The 15,912-nt window shown below is 46.4% G+C and overlaps 1 protein-coding gene across 1 annotated transcript in view; it reads left to right on the top strand.

Moving 5' to 3' along the window:
- Positions 1-15,912, top strand: part of PKP2 (plakophilin 2) — an 80,759-nt gene that overhangs the window by 12,914 nt on the left and 51,933 nt on the right. The window contains exons 2-4 of the mRNA XM_015412890.1: positions 6,075-6,187; positions 10,841-11,526; positions 15,574-15,709. Of these exons, the coding sequence (XP_015268376.1) occupies positions 6,075-6,187; positions 10,841-11,526; positions 15,574-15,709 (935 nt within the window). The remainder of the gene's footprint in view (positions 1-6,074; positions 6,188-10,840; positions 11,527-15,573; positions 15,710-15,912) is intronic.

The following is a 15,912-nucleotide window of genomic DNA, read 5'->3' as shown; positions in this document are numbered from 1 at the left end:
ACTCTTTCAGGCACCTCCTAGGCCAAACAGCCATTCCAGATCCTTTTCAAGGTGGATCACAGACAGCAGCCAAGTAGCCCAGTCATCTTTGTTTAACCCTGTTAGCCAAGTCATGACAATGCCAAAGAGGAGTACCATTTTACGTAACAGAAGAGTATGGCTTAGAACTGCGGTCATGAGGATCATCTTTTCCTGGTGATCTTGATGGTTTACGCAGCTTTGCAGATAGAATGATGCAGCTGACAGGGCCTTACCAACCTGCCCAGTTCATAGTCCCAGGATAAGGAAAACTGTGGGTCTTGCAAGCTGATTCAGAACTGCAGAACTGGCTCAGAAGTGCTGATTGGAACTGCACATGGCCAGTGACCAGTAAATTGTTGCATCTCTGGAAGTGAGCTGTGACTTAACGTAAATGTTGTTTAAGGTGCCCCTGGACTTCTGTTTTATTAGGCTACTATAGACTGACACAGTTACCCTTCTGGAACTGTAAGCAGGCCCCCTACGATACAATCAACAGCTGATTTACTATTGGGGGTGGGGAGGCATTGCTTCTCAAGGGACAGCTCTGAGTTCTTGCAATAAGAAAGTGAGTTTTCCACTGTGATGAAGGTAATGAACACTTTTAATTCTATGCTGTGCAGACTTAACCTGAGATCTCAATTAACAACAGGTCCTCCGCAAAACATTCAAAGTGTTATCGCCTTCTAATCTGACCCTGGCAATGGCACAAATGTCTTTGCAACAAAAGCACTCTTCTCTGTCAGTGTTTGCAAGGCAAACTCCATATGCTAATCATTTGCAAGACAGGAATACAACAGACAAGGTTTCAGTGCATTCGTGCACAAGACTGTTCCTTTCTGATAACAAACCTGCCTTCTTGTTTTGCCATTCTCTAACCTAGGCATGATTTTAATTTTTGCATCCAAGATCTCGGAAAATCAAGCGGACTTTGTTTACAGTGATTGCCCACTGTCACTGCAAAAGTCCTGTGCAATCACATTCATTATTTGCATGCAGTTTCAAGTGAACGGTGTTTGAATGGTTTTCCATCAGTTAGGCATCAGAGTCCCCAAGGTGGTGGCAGTAATAGGCAGTAAAGGGCCTTTATGTAGGCGCAGCGTGGCAGGCAGAGGTCATTTCGGGGGGGATCGCGGGGGATCGCAGTTCCCCCGGGTGAGGTACGGGGGCAGGGCACATGACGAAGCCCCGCCCCGTGCTTCCGGCCGCCCCGATTCAGCCAGGAGGAGGCAGGAGAAGAGGGAGGGTAAGTTGCTTCCTCCCTGCCTCTCCCCACCCCTGCCTGCCTGGGGCCAGGGAGGGCCTTCGTGGGGCTTCCTTGCACTCCTGCCGGCCTTGCAGGTCCACCACCGGGCCCCTCATGGGGCTTGGCAGTGAAGCTGCAAGGCCGGCAGTGGCGGCCGGGACCGTTGGGGGCGGGGTGTGTGGCCTTATGACACATTTCCGGTGATGTCAGGGCGTGTGGCATATGCTAATGAGTTATGCTAATGAGTTCCCCTAGCTCTTTTTCTACGAAACGACCCCTGGTGGCAGGGATTGTGGAACATAATCCAGACCTATTTCTCTTCCTTTAGCAGTGGTGGACAGTGTCAGTCAGTTCGTGCTTTGAATTTCTACCTAGCTACAGCTAGGTGGTAGTAACTGTGTATTACAGCAGGACTGATCAAGCTGTAGCTGCCCATAGAATTGCACAGCCCATTACCCCAGGAATAAGTAATAAAGGGGGAAATTACAACCACTTTGCTAAATCACCTCTTAACAAAGTAACCTCTTGAACCCTTTCACTTCTATCTAGGGCAGCTGCTCCCAGCTTGGGGGTTTCAAACACTATTACGTAGACAATAATCCATTTTAATCAACGGGGGACCTGATCTGCAGGGAACCAAAGACAGCCTGGGAGAATATCTAAATTAGAACTGAAATAAGATTGTAACCAAGGAGATAAGACAACAGCTATAACAACTTGACCTTCCAAGAACATCTGTGGTTTGAAAAAATGTGCTCCGTGCCTCTCCCTCCACTGGACTCAAACTTTGTTTTGCTGCTTCAGACCAACACGGCTACCCTCCTGAGTCAACCTATTTGATGGAGCTACTTAACTTTCCAAATATGGACGAGCCATTTGATTAACCACCAGTTTCCTCCACATGCTGTGTCGCCCTAATCTATAGAATTTGATGGTTGGTGACTTTTCAAGTGGGTATCCTCTTAGCATTGTTGAGCAGGATTAGCAAAGTATTGTTTGCTCCGATTTCTTCCTGTGAGATTAGAGCCTGGGAAAGGAGAGGGGAGAATCAGCTGCTAAGGTATGAACAGATAAGTGGTGGTTTATCAAGGCAAGCAGAGCCCTGCTGTGCCAGCTACATGAGTGTGGGCAATTGTACTCCTACCTGAACAATTTCTACAATTGAGAAAGCTCACCTGTGGTTAGCATAATCTTGCATTCTGGCACACGCATCTAAGTGAACACCCTGCCACTTCCTCTAGGATTTTCGTGCAGCTCACTGTTCTCGAGGTTGCAGCTTTTATTATTACTCACCTTACTCACCAGTTTGGTGTAGTGGCTAAGAGTGACGGACTCTAATCTGGAGAACTGGGTTCAATTCTCCACCTGTCCACATGAAACCAGCTGGGTGACCTTGGGTCAGTCACAGTTCTCTCAGAGCTGTTCTGTCAAGAGCAGTTCTCTCAGAGCTCTCTCAGTCCCACCTACCTCACAGGGTGTCTGTTGTGGGGAGAAGAAGCAAAGAAGAATTTAAGCCGCTCTGAGACTCCTTTGGGTATTGAAGTGTGGGGTATAAAAACCAACTCTTCTAAAACCAACTCTTCTTCGACTAATAAATCCAATTCAATTTTAAAAAATTGCTCATTGATATCTTTGTTCACTGGGCGAACAACAGTGAGGGTGTTTCATGTTGGGAGCCCATGCTAGGGGAAAGTAGAAGAAGAAGAGTTGGTTTTTATACCCCACGTTTCTCTACCTTAAGGAGTCTCAAAGCAGTTTACAATCACCTTCCCTTCCTCTCCCCACAACAGTCACCTTGTGAGGTTGGTGGGGCTGAGAGAATTCCGAGAGAACCTGTGACTGGCCCAAACGTCATCACCCAGGAGGCTTCATGTGGAGGAGCGGGGAATGAAACCAAGTTCTCCAGATTAGAGTCTGCCACTCTTAACCACTACACCACGCTGCCTCCCCTTCCTTCACTGGCTAGGATTGCCTACCTCCAGGTGGGTGTAGCTGCAGTGTTAGGAGAGTCAAGTAACGAATAAATATACACGGCAAGAAACTTTTGTATGAACTGAATGTTATTGTTATACTGAATGTACTGAATATAGGTACCTGACAAGGATGTTATAATAGCATACAATGCACTTTATAGAATAATAGTTATGAACAGAACACGTTAATTTACAAGAGTTTCTTGCAGTGTATATTTATTCGTTACTTACCCCCAGGTGGGGCCTGAAGTTTTCTTAGAATCCTAACTGGTCTGCAGACCACAGAGATCAGTTCTCCTGGAGAAAACGGCAGCTTCGGTGGACTGTGACGTTATGCCAAACCCCCAATCTCCAGGAATTTTCCAAGCCAGAGTTGACAGCCCTATTCACTGCTGCTTTAGGCAGGAGATCCCAGTCATAATCTCTCAAGCCTGGCTAGCTGAACTCTGAAGAAACTGCCCATACATTCTCAATCAGTTAGTGTTGTTATTTCCAGAACTAGTACCATGGACTCCTAGGTAGGGATACCAGCCTCCAGGAGGGACGTCCCCCAGAATTACAGCTCACCGAAACCCCCACCCCCCCCCCCCGACTGGAGGCTGGGGGGGCACCTGGCAGCCCTACTTCTAAGCCCCATGACTTGCAGGGGGGGGAATTAAAATAACAATGTAGGGATTTATTTATTTATTTATTTATTTATTTAATTTTCTGCTTATATACCGCTCTGACCCCTAAGGGTCTCTGAGCGGTTTACATATAACTTTATACCTAACTAGGGCCACATTTTTTGTATGGGGGGGGGGATAACCTACCAGCACCCAGGCAGCGGGCTCAGTTGTTGTTCAGTTCCTGGCTTAGTTGTTGTATTAGTTCCTGGCAGGCTCTTCGGCGCTTCACCTCCTGGCGCCCGGAAGAGATCTTAATCCGCGGCTCCTCCTGGTGGGCTTCATCCAGTGTTCGGCAACGCACCAGCCGCAGTTCCGGCTCCGTCCCGCTGGCTCCACCGCGCTGTGTCTCCACGCCACCATGCACCACGACTCCGCCTCTGTCTAGCCTCCGCCGCGCACGCACGCTGGTCGCCAGGGTCATGCCGCCGCCACCGTCGCCGCTCCTGCTGCATGTCCTCGTAGCCTGCTATTCAAAATGAACACATGATATTTGCACACGGAGTTCCATCACAGCCAAGATCTTGGAAGAATACGTTGCGAGATCTCACAGGGCATCCGCCATTGTGAAGTGTTGCCTTGCCAACCCAGTGAGACATAACAGCCGTGCAGAGGAGAGAAGGCAAATGGAGCAAGAGGAAGCTGGAAGAGAACTAGTGGGGCGGGAGGACAGAGCAGGACATAGAGTCAGTAGGGCAGGAGGAAACGGATATGGGGGGAAGTTGGGTAGGTGAGCAAGATGGAGGAAAAAAGAGGAAGTGGGTGGGAAGAAGAACCTGAGAAAAGGGGGAGGGGCTGGGGAAGTGGAGCTGAAGCAACAGAGGGGGAAACGGGGACCAGCTGGTGAGATTTCCCCTCCCCCTCAAGCCCTCCCAGATCCCTCTCTTGTATAATATATGAACTAATAACACTGAAAACAAAAACTGAGCAACATGGTTTGTACCTTTTTTCCTTCTGAATTCTCCTTCTGTGTATCTTTTTTTGTGTGTGTTCTTTCATTTGCTTCTATAGCTACCTATTTTGTAACAGAAAAGATTTTTTAAACTGGTATTTCTTCCCACAATGGTTCCAAAACTTACCAGTGGTTTGGGAAGGGCTTTCATGAATATATATTAATAGCATCTCCCTCCCCCCTCCAACCAGCACCTCTTTCTAATTCGAGGGGAGGGGTGCTTTTGCTATTTGCATTGATGTGCTTATTGAAAGCACTTGTATCCCAGACTCTCAGCTGGGTTGGATCTTGAGGACCTCGTACCATCAGGTGGTAGATAAGCAATTCCCGCTCATGGTGTTTTCCAGAGAACTGACAGCATGCAGCTGGAACGGATGAAAACCTAACTTTCTGCCCAATTCACTGTCCTGAGTAATCCGTTCTTATTGGAAGGAGGCTCAGTATGTTCGTTAATGCAGAGGGTTCTTACTCTCATACACTCTGTAGAGTCTAAGAGTAAAGTGTGCTTCAGTTCTCCTCTAGAGAAAAAGTGCACCTTGGTTATCAAAAGTCTGGGAAACAATAGAGTGGAGTGTACTCCCTAGAGCTGTCAATCTCCAGGTGGTGGCTGGAGATCTCCTGGGATTACAACTGATCTCCAGGTGACAGAGATGAGTTTACCTGGAGAAAAAGGCCGCTTTGGAAGGTGGGCTCTATAGCGTTATGCCCTATTGAAGTCCCTGCCCTCCTCAGGCTCCACACCCAAAATCTCCAGGTATTTCTCAGCCCAGAGCTAGCAACCTAAAAGTAGGGTTGCCAACCTCCAGGGGGCATCTGGAGATCTCCCACTATGACAGTTCCCCTGGAGAACCCTACAACAAAGATCAGTTCCACTGGAGAAAGTGGCTACCTTGGAGGGTGGCGCTGTACCCTGCTGAGGTCCCTTCCCAAACCCCCCCCTCCCCCAGCGCCACCCCCAAAATTTCCTGGTATTTCCCAACCCAGAGCTGGCAACCCTATCCAAACGTTTTCTCGTCTTGGCACATGACTCTTGTTATTTTCCCCCCAGTTCTTTGTGCTGTATTGATCCAAAAGCCTTGCTTCTACAGAAATGTGATAACCCCAGTGGCAAAGTTACCTCAAATGTCTGGTCTCCCTATTCTGCAAATCGATGGTTTGAACATTTCTCCTTCATCTAATTAAAACCTGGCTGTAATTATGTTTCTTGTCCCTTTGTACAGGGAGCCTGCACCGGACCTCTAGTGTTCCAGAATATGTGTATAATCTAGATACGGTTGAAACGGATTTTGCTTCACGACCTGCTGGGAGAACTTTGTATTATCAGTCTCATCAGGTGAGGAATGCTAAAGAGATGCACAGATGCAAGGAGAGAGAGAGAGAGATCAGATGAAGGGGTTTATTGTGTCTGAGGTTTTCACAGAGGTTTCAATATTTCGTTTTCAAGAAATTTGCCCGTTTTTGTCTCTGTGCAATTTGTTCTCCTTTGTTTTAAATGGAAACACCTCCATCGCCTCCTCCTTTGTGCTCTCCCACCCTCCTCCCCCACTTCTTCCTGGGCTGCTGCACCACGCCACGGCTGGACAAGCGGGAAGCTTCCCAGTCAACCAGTTAATGAACAGCAGGGAGAATTTCTCTCTCTTCATCTTTTGCCTCTCTCTAGGATGCATTTCCTGAGGCGTCTGAGGCACTGTGGGCCCTGGGGCATCTAGTCCTCAAGGAGCCAGTTAGATATTAGGCAGGCCTTCTGAGAATTACATCCTATTGTACGCAGAACGGTGAAGTTGCCTCATATTGTGTCCGAGAGGGGAAGTCTGAAGTAGCAAGAGAACAGAGAGAGTCTCCCACCCATCCATCGGCTTCCTGTAGGGTTACCGAGTCCTTCCTGGCCACAGATGGGGAGTGGGGGGTGTAGGGTTGCCAGCTCCAGGTTGGGAAACTCCTGGAGATTTGGGGGATGGAGCCTGGGGAGGACCTCAGTGGGGTACAATGCCATAGAGCCCACCCTCCAAAGCATCCATTTTCTCCAGGGAACTGATCTCTGTAGTGTGGAGAACAGCTGTGATTCCGAGGGATCCCCAGGTCCCACCTGGGGGCTGGCATCACAGCACCAGGACGAACAACCCCAGCCCACAATACAGTCAGGGAAGGTGTAGAGAAGACAAAAGAAGGGAAAAGAAGATGGAAATTTGGGGACAAGGCAGCAAGCAATGAATGGCATTCATTTGTTGTTATTTCCTCATTCTTTTTCACTCCTCAGGCTAAAGAAATTGGTTTTCATTTTGGGCGTTTTTTAAAGAAAAAAGATGATTAGGAGACAAATGCACGCCCCCGGTATTTAATTAGGTTCCGTTCTGAGCATGTCTACTGGGTTTTTGTTATATTTTGGGGTTGATGACCATACGCAGTAAAGTGTTACGACTCCATGAACAGAAGTTAATCACTGTTTTGCTTTATAACACAATCCCAACCAGAAACCAAATTTGTTCAAAAGAGCTAGCAACTGTTACACACAACATCTGTGCCAGGAAAGAACCTAATCCTCATTTCAGACACTGGGGCTTTTGATTTTACATGAGCCAAGAGGAATTCTGCCTTTGTTTATATTCGTCAGACACATTATGGGCCCTGAAGACTGAAACCATCTCGTTTGGTTGTTAAGTACAAGCCAGGTTTTAATTACAGTGTCTGAATTTATCTAATTACTTGCTTTGCTTTGCCCCTTTCTCCACTATCAATGGAGTACCCTGCACCTGCCTAATAATGTTCCTCTGTGTTTTCCTGCCACAGAATTAAAAAAAAACTGGTTCGTGAAATTTTAATGCTAGGTTACAGCAAAGCACAGGTATTTCGGGAGTTTGAATGGGAAACTAATTCAAGTTACTAAAGGAAAACCCAAGACAAGATTTGTTTAAGAAAACTGAAATGCCTGCCAAGCTGTTTGGCTGCTTGTAAAGAAATTCAGCTTTGTGAGAACTAGTCACATTCTGGCCTTCTATCGGACACTTGTGCCCATGCATAGCTGGCCTGCTCCACAATGATGCGCTTGCCCAGGCCCTCTTCTAGAGATCGTTGCACTTATTGCCACAACGGGCCCTCCTCCTAGAAGAAGAAGACGAGATTGGATTTCTACCCCGCCCTTCACTCGGAGTCTCAGCACGGCTTACAAACTCCTTTCCCTTCCCCTCCCCACAACAGACACCCTGTGAGGTAGGCGGGGCTGAGAGAGCTCTTCCAATTACTGCCCTTTCAAGGACAGCTCTGACAGAACTATGGCTTGCCCAAGGTCATCCAGCAGCTGCAACTGAAGGAGTGGGGGATTTATTTTTTTATTTTTGTTGATTTCTATCCCGCCCATTCCAGCCTAGGCTGGCTCAGGGCAGCTCACAACACAATAAAATGTACACAAGATAAAACACAGTTCATTACATTAATAAATAAGACAATAATATAAAACAGTGTTAAAGTCAACAATATTAAAGTGCTAGCATTTTTGATATTACCTAAGATTCTATTGGTCTGCTTCAGTTGTAGAAGAGAGGGGAGGGACTGGGCCAGGCAGTAGTCACAGGGACCTATGGCTTAGGACTTCCACCATGACAATCAGTTGTTAGTAGTAGCACCACCAGTAGATGCAGTTGTGATAACTGTGAATCAAACCCAGTTCTCCCAGATTAGAGTCCGTGCACTTAACCACGACACCAAACTGGCTCTTTGGTATAGTAGTTGGAGTTTCAGACCAGGCCTAGGGGAGAGACCGATTCAAATGCCTCTGCACCCTTAGGATTGACAAGTCCACATTGGGAAATTCCTAGAGATTTTGGGGGTGAAGCCTGGGTAAGATGGGGTTTGGGGAGAGGAAGGGAAGGGAGGGAGCTCAGTGCGGTATAATACCATGGAGTCTACCCTCCTTAGCAGTCATTTTCTCGAGGGGAACTGTCGTCTGGAGATCAGTTGTAATTGGGGAGGGGGTCTCCAGGCACCACCTGGGGCTGCAAACCAAGGAGAGAGATCATGGGAAGGAAGTGGAAAAGGAAACAAACAACCGTGATATATTATGGCACAAAAGTCTCCAAAGACTAGAAATTTCTTTTTCCAATATTCAATATTCAGATGGCGTTTGAATTGCATCCAGTAAATTGAATATTGGAAAAAGAAATGCCTAGTCTTTGGAGACTTTTGTGCCATAATATATCACGGTTGTTTGTTTCCTTTTCCACCACCTGGGGGCTGGCAGCCCTGCTCAACATGAACCTCAGTGGGTGGCCTTGGCTCACCATTCTCTGTCATCCTAACTCTGTCTAACAGGAACATTTATGCCAACCTTGGCTCCTGAATTCCTTGGAGGAAGTATGGGACAGCAATATAATAAACAAAGGATGTAAAATCTTTATTAAGAGTTGGGAAAGCAAGTTGAAATGGAGGTGGACAGCTGGCCAGTCAGAAGGGCTGGATTTCAAGTCTCTGCTCACTCGTGAAATTGATCTGGGTCGACTGGGCAGTCTTGTCTTCAGCCGCATAGCCCTGTTCAAGCTACTATGGAACCAGGCAGGATTTTGCCCATTAGTCCCACCTCTGTCCTCCATTTGTTCAAGTGGCAAAATGCAAATGCAGTTGATAATCAGGAAAAGGGAAGGGAGCTGTGCAGAGGCACAGACCTCAGAAAGATGGGAGAAGAATCTGGTGGTGCTAGAGCAAGGGCTGATGTGCTAGGAGAAGAAAGACTCCAGCCCCTATTTAGGACACTCAAACGCTTGGGGAGAACCCTGCAGCCAACTCACACAGATACACAAACCTGCTTAACTGGTGCTTACTGTAAGGCTACACTGGGAATTAGTACAATGTACGACCTGCTCTGAGGATGTGGGAACGTGTCTAACCAGAATTGCGTCTTCTGTGTCCCTCTTTCGCTTCCTTTCAGTTCAAATGACTGACCTGGGCTTCAAAGCTCTCTGCTGCATATATTGGTTTGAACCCCACCTAGATTTCTGCAGGCACAAAGATGGGTGGTTTTTACCAGTTCCTCCTTCCTGCAGCAGCCCAAAACACACCCCAAAATGCTGCTCCTGGGGGTACAGGGAATCCCCAGGTATCGCTTCGGAGATTGGAGTTCTCCTGCGGGAGGAGGGGAATCAGTGAAAATCATCCGCTTCCTTGCACCTGTAGAAATGTAGGTGGGACCCAAACCAGCATAAGACACATCCATCATCCTGGCTGATTCCTTCCACTTGTTAAGAGTTAGGGTAATATGGGTGGAATTTACTGGAGGGGAGCAGGGCCTTTTTGTGGTGGCCCAAGGAGTTGTATGCTTCCCTACAAAATTCTTAATGCAACATCTTTTCTCACTTTGGGGGGGGGGATATAAGTGGTAACATTTGTGGGAAGCTTCCCCATTTCTGTTGATTTTATCTGTGTACAAATATTTAAGTTTAGACAGTGTTGCGTTTTTTTTATAATGGGATGTTTTAATTATATTGCAAGTCACATTACATTGTGACATAAGGTGGAGAACACTAAACTAAGTGAAGAAACAGACCGAGCCACTGAAAGCTAGCTCACACTAAAGGACCTTGCACTCTTTTCTCCTTTTTTCTCAAATTCAGTTTGCTTTCTGACTTTGAATCTCCAAGGGAGATTCTCAGCAGCCACTAGGAACTCCCATTTACATCTCAGTGGGGGTGCTGCTGCCGCCTCTGCTTATGTGGATGTGTGTGCTTATGTGGATCGTTCAGTGCTTCACTGTAAGGATCTCATCTTGTAGTGAGTTCTCTGGTTTTAACACAGGATGTACGAAGAGCATTAACTAATAGGCACTGGTGTAACCTGATAAGGAAGAAAGCTGTGGTGACATCCAGTGGTACCACTCCATGGTCTGATTTCTGTGGACAGGACTGAACTGAATTACGGGGGGGCGGGGGTTTCCCCAAAGTTTTCCTCCATTCTGTGACCTTCCTGTTGACTGGTGTTCTTTCTGTTTTTGTTTTTACAGAAAAGCTCCCCAGTTAGTTATGAAAATGGCTGGGGTCCTCGAAGCATGCAATATAGTTCATACAAGTCCATAGAAGAGAGGTCTCAAAGACAGCCCCTGAAGAGATTAGAGGTTTCTCCGGATGTTCCCGACAAGTTGGCTTATCTGCAGAATGGCCTTCAGTACAACAGAGGTCTAACTCTAAGGCCTGGAGATATCAGGCGGTCTGGTATTGTGCCACCAAGATACGCTCGCTCCGAGGCTGGTGGCTATGGGAGCCACAGCCTTCTAAACAGAGGAAGCACCTTTCAAAGGCATTTCTATGTGGGGCCTGTCAATGACACGGTGGTTGACAGTGTCCCTACCAGCCCAGGAGTGCCGCTCTATCAACAAATCAGGAGCAGTCGGAGCATGACCAACCTTTTGGATAGAGATAGTTACCAGAATTCTGATGCTGCTGTGGGACAAGTCAGGTCACCCATGGCTTCCCAAGCGGGATCTCAATACAGACAGTCAATGAGGTCAAGCTGGCATCAGAGTGCTTACCGGACGCAGAACACGAGGGAGGCCTCTCAGCCGGCTTCAGTCACCAGTGCTACTGCTGAGACAGGCGGGAGGAGGATGGCCATGACAGCAGCTATGGCAGCTGCAGCAGGAAGTGGTCTCATAGAGCAAGAAAGAGTAGCCAGTGGCAAGTGTCAGCTAGGGTAAGTTTTAGCTGCATGCTACTGTTATCAACATATATAGTCATTATGAGCACCTTGTACTGTCAACACCATGTACTTCTAAGCACAAACATAAGAAGACCTTTGCTGAATCAGACCACGGTCCATCTCCTCCAGCATCCTAACTCACACGATAGCCAACCAGTTGCCCTCGTAGGGCTAATCAACAAGGCACAGAAGCCAAGACATTTCCTTGACACTGCCTCTTAGAACTGGTATTCAGAGGCTAAGGTCTCTGAGTGTGAAGGTTCTTTTGACATCGTGGATAGTGGCTACTGATAGACCTCTCCTCCATGAATTTGTGGAATCCTCCTTTAAGGCCATCTGTGCTGGCTGCCTTCACCATATCCACTGGCAGTGAGTCCCACAACCTAATTACTTGTTGCAGGGCTTTTTTTGTAGAAAAAGCCCAGCAGGAACTAATTAGCACAATAGGCCACACCCAACAGCAGAAACTTATTAGTATATTAGGCCACACCCCCTGACAATGCAGCTCATTATGAAAATCAAACAAGGATTAGCAAGGACTCTCACGTACAAGCCCCCCACGCCCCTTAATGGAAAAACCATTCCACATTTTCTTTGCAGCTTTTTTTGTGCTGCAATGTATTTCAATGGAGTGGAATTCCTGGCTCCCATTATCTCCAATAGGCCTTCAAGCCTCTCCCATTGTTTCCAATGGGCAATCCTGTCATTCCTTTTACACATTCCAGTTAATTGTCCCTTTGAAACTATACCACACCATTTTAAGTAACAGCAAAATGAAGAGCATGAAGATGTACAGAGTGCACATTTCTTGCCAATGTTCTCTCTGGGCTGCACACGGCAGAAGGAAATTTTAAAAGGACTGTGATCTGAATGTCCCCCCCCCCCATCTTGTTCATGCAGATCAGTTTACCATTTAAAAACAGACACCCTGTGAGGTAGTTGGGGCTGAGAGAGGGGAATCAAACCTGGTTCTTTCAGATTAGAGTCCATACTCCTAACCACTACACCAAATGGTAACTTAAAACCTTTAGAAGCAAGTTTAAGAAACATAGGATACCCTCTCCACCACAGATCATTTAAGCAGATCATTTCAAAAACAGTCCTTCAAAGCCTAATTACTTGAACTAAGCAGCAAGCAAGATACACTGTTTTGAAAAGTATTTCCCTCATAAATACTCAGAGATCCTGTGGTCTCCCAGCAGTGACATTCACAAGCAACGGACAACCCAGAAGACTAAAGATGCAGAGTCCTCAACATGATACTTAAGCAATGGGGGGAGAGAGAGAGAATGAGAAGGCACTTATGTAAACCAAAAACACTGGGACACACTTCAGCTTAGTAAGCTTCCAAGCACACAAAAAAAATCAGACAGGTCATTTCACTTGTGGTCATTATTGTAAAAAGTTGGTTTATCTACAGCATTTATGATCCCCGCATGCACCCACACACACCCTGCCTTCCTTCGCCAAAAGTGTCAGCCATGTCCAGGGGGGAAAAAAAAGTAAATATAAGACAGTGTCTTATTTTCAGGGAAACACAGTATCTGATTCTGAGTCTAGATAGAGAGATAGAGATAGAGATACACACATACATCCCTCCCCCCCTCTATATATATATATGGAGTTAGGGAGCAGAGGTATTCAGAGCATAGGATACCATGACACTGCAGCAAAAACTGAGTCAAAGAAATAATGACTCAGTTGCTTTGGTCTAAAACAGGGGTGTCAAACATAAGGCCCCGGGCCCGCAAGCAACTGGTATATATGGAAATGTAAGGTACTCCCCCTTTTATGGTATCCCTAGGGGGGGAAACTAGTTTTGCATTAAATACATTTATTGGGGCTTTTGTGGGTTCTCGGCTAGGAATAAATCACTTTTGTTAGTCTTTTGAGTAAAAAATAATATTGTTAATTGGGTTTGCCTGTGTCCTTTATAAAGTTTATATCTCCAGTACCTGGCATTACATTTTATGGCACACATGGTCCAGCCCAACAAAGTGACATTTATGTCAGGTCTGGCCCTTGTAACAAATGAGTTCGACACCTCTGGTCTAGAATCCCATTCCTGGCCAGCTGGACAACCTTGTTTAATAGGTTACACAGTATCAGCTCATCCCAGCCAAAAGCTGTTTGTCTATTCAGAGAGAAGTTCATGGCCTTCTGCAGTTCTTTGCCAGTCTAAACAGGTTTCGTTTGTTATGTGGTGGTGTTTTTTTTTTAAAATCTCTAAGAAAGATGAATGAGGGGAGTGCATGAGCATGATGAACAAGGGGCTTCAGCAGACATCACCTGGATAATTCAACAGCTTCATTAAATGCAGCTGCTATTTTAAGACAAATACACAGACTTGTTCTCACATGATAACAAGAATACCCACCCCCACCCACCCGTCCCTGCCATCGGTATACCTTAATAACTGCAAGTTTAAGTTCTGGTAAGAAAAACCATGTCCCCAGGAATTGCAGAAATAAAAGAAGCATTGCACAATGCCGCTGTGAGAATAAGAGTAATTTTCAGCCCATGGAAGATAATAGATTATGTAAACTACAGGCACAGGAAGTTCCTTGTTGACATGTAAATGCTGAAACACAATAATCTGCATGTGTGTAGCCTTGTCAATTACTTCACAAACAGTGCCATCCTAAGCAGAGTACACCCTTCCAGGTCCATTAAGTCAGTGGACTTTCAAGGGTACTCTGTAGATTCTTCCCTGCGATCAGGAGCACAGAAAGCCCAAAAATGCATGAGGTTCTTTACAATATCTGCTGAATGCATGGACATTAGGGATCGGGTCAGCAACCACCATCTTGCTCCTCTATACTATGTGTTTAAAGTTCATCCACAGCCCAACAGTAGACTTAGAAACATCAGAAAGAATGAGAAACACAAGAATTACAGAGATGTGAAAATATACATATGGATGGACACAGAGCTGGAAATTGTTTCTCCAATTCTGCTTGTTTAAGGTTGCCAACCTCCAGGTAGGGCCTGGAAATCTCCTGGTATTACAATTGCTCTCCAGATGACAGAGATCAGTTCGCCTGGAGAGAAAAAGGCTACTTTGGAGGGTGACCTCTGGCATTGGATTAGCATTGCCTGGTCCTCTCGCCGCACTGGTGGGGAAATTGGGGGTGCGTTCCGGGACATTGCCTGGAAATGATGTCATCGTACTGGTGATGTCATGCAGTGACACTCTGGTTTGAGGGCAAAGCTCTTATATTTTTAGGCCAAATTTACCATAGAGTTTTGCAGCTGATCCTAATCCTTGCTGGTCGCCTAACTACAAATCAGGCTTTTCTGGTCTTCCCCAGATCTGCAGGATCAAATGTGTTTTTTGAGTTCTGTGTGGCGGAAACCTAAGCCCAGGCATGCACTGGCCTGATTGGATTGGGACCCTGTCAAACAGGGAGTGGGGGCTTATCCTATCCCTTGCTGTTTTCTCAACCTGTTTGCCCTGTATGGAAAACCTCAATAGACCCCACCAGTGCATGTGGAGCCAACACTGTAGCAAATAGCACCGCCCAGAGACATTTCAGGTTGGAAAAACAGCACAAGGGAAAGGCTGAAGCATACACACACACACACACACTCACACACACACATACTTTGGTCTCCATCCACCATTGCAGAACATGCAGTATCAAAGGAAAGAGAGAACAAATTCCAGATGGGAAGAGCAGTGACGCAGGGGGACTCATTAGTGATAACACAGCCTTCCCGGGGTTTGTTATGCTGATTTAACACTCCAATGGGAAAGAAAACCAGAGGCCCAAACAAGCTGCATCTCATTTTGTTGCCCTTTTGACCCCACTGTTGTTCTTCCTCTCTATACCTGTGTGCTTGTGTGTGAAATCTGTCAACCCAGCTTTGACACAGTATGCATCTGATAAACCGGAATCTTATGCCACTGATAAGCTTGTTTGTCTCTGAGGTGCCACAAGACTCTCCTGTTGTTCTCCGAGGCAGCAGAGTTATTTACAGATTAGTTTAGTTGCACATCTCTGCTGTCAAGTAACTAAGTTCCTGTGTTTGATCACCCAGGAGTCCAGAAGAGGAGATGACTCTGGAGCGGGCTATACAGATATTGAAAACTGAACAGGCCTTGTCCTCTCGGGTCCTCGCAGCTATCATTTTTATACAGCACGAGAGCTTCCAGAGAGCAGAAGCCAGGAGGAAAGTGAGTAACCATTAACCTGTTGATGGACTTTCAGGGGGCACCCCTACATGAGAATTATTGAGCTTGTTGTCTGTGGAAGAGAATATGGGAGCTAAAATAAACCTCTGCATTATATTCTTTGTGGCTATAAAGTCCTCCACTTTTGCTAAGGTTAGAGAGCTGGGGGGGGGGGTTGGACAGAATATTGGATATGGCCCAGCAAA

This window comes from Gekko japonicus, unplaced genomic scaffold, assembly GCF_001447785.1.
Source record: "Gekko japonicus isolate JY-2015 unplaced genomic scaffold, Gekko_japonicus_V1.1 scaffold843, whole genome shotgun sequence".
NCBI lineage: Eukaryota > Metazoa > Chordata > Lepidosauria > Squamata > Gekkonidae > Gekko > Gekko japonicus.
The sequence above is the reverse complement of the archived record's forward strand: the minus strand, read 5'-3'. Positions and strand labels throughout refer to the sequence as shown.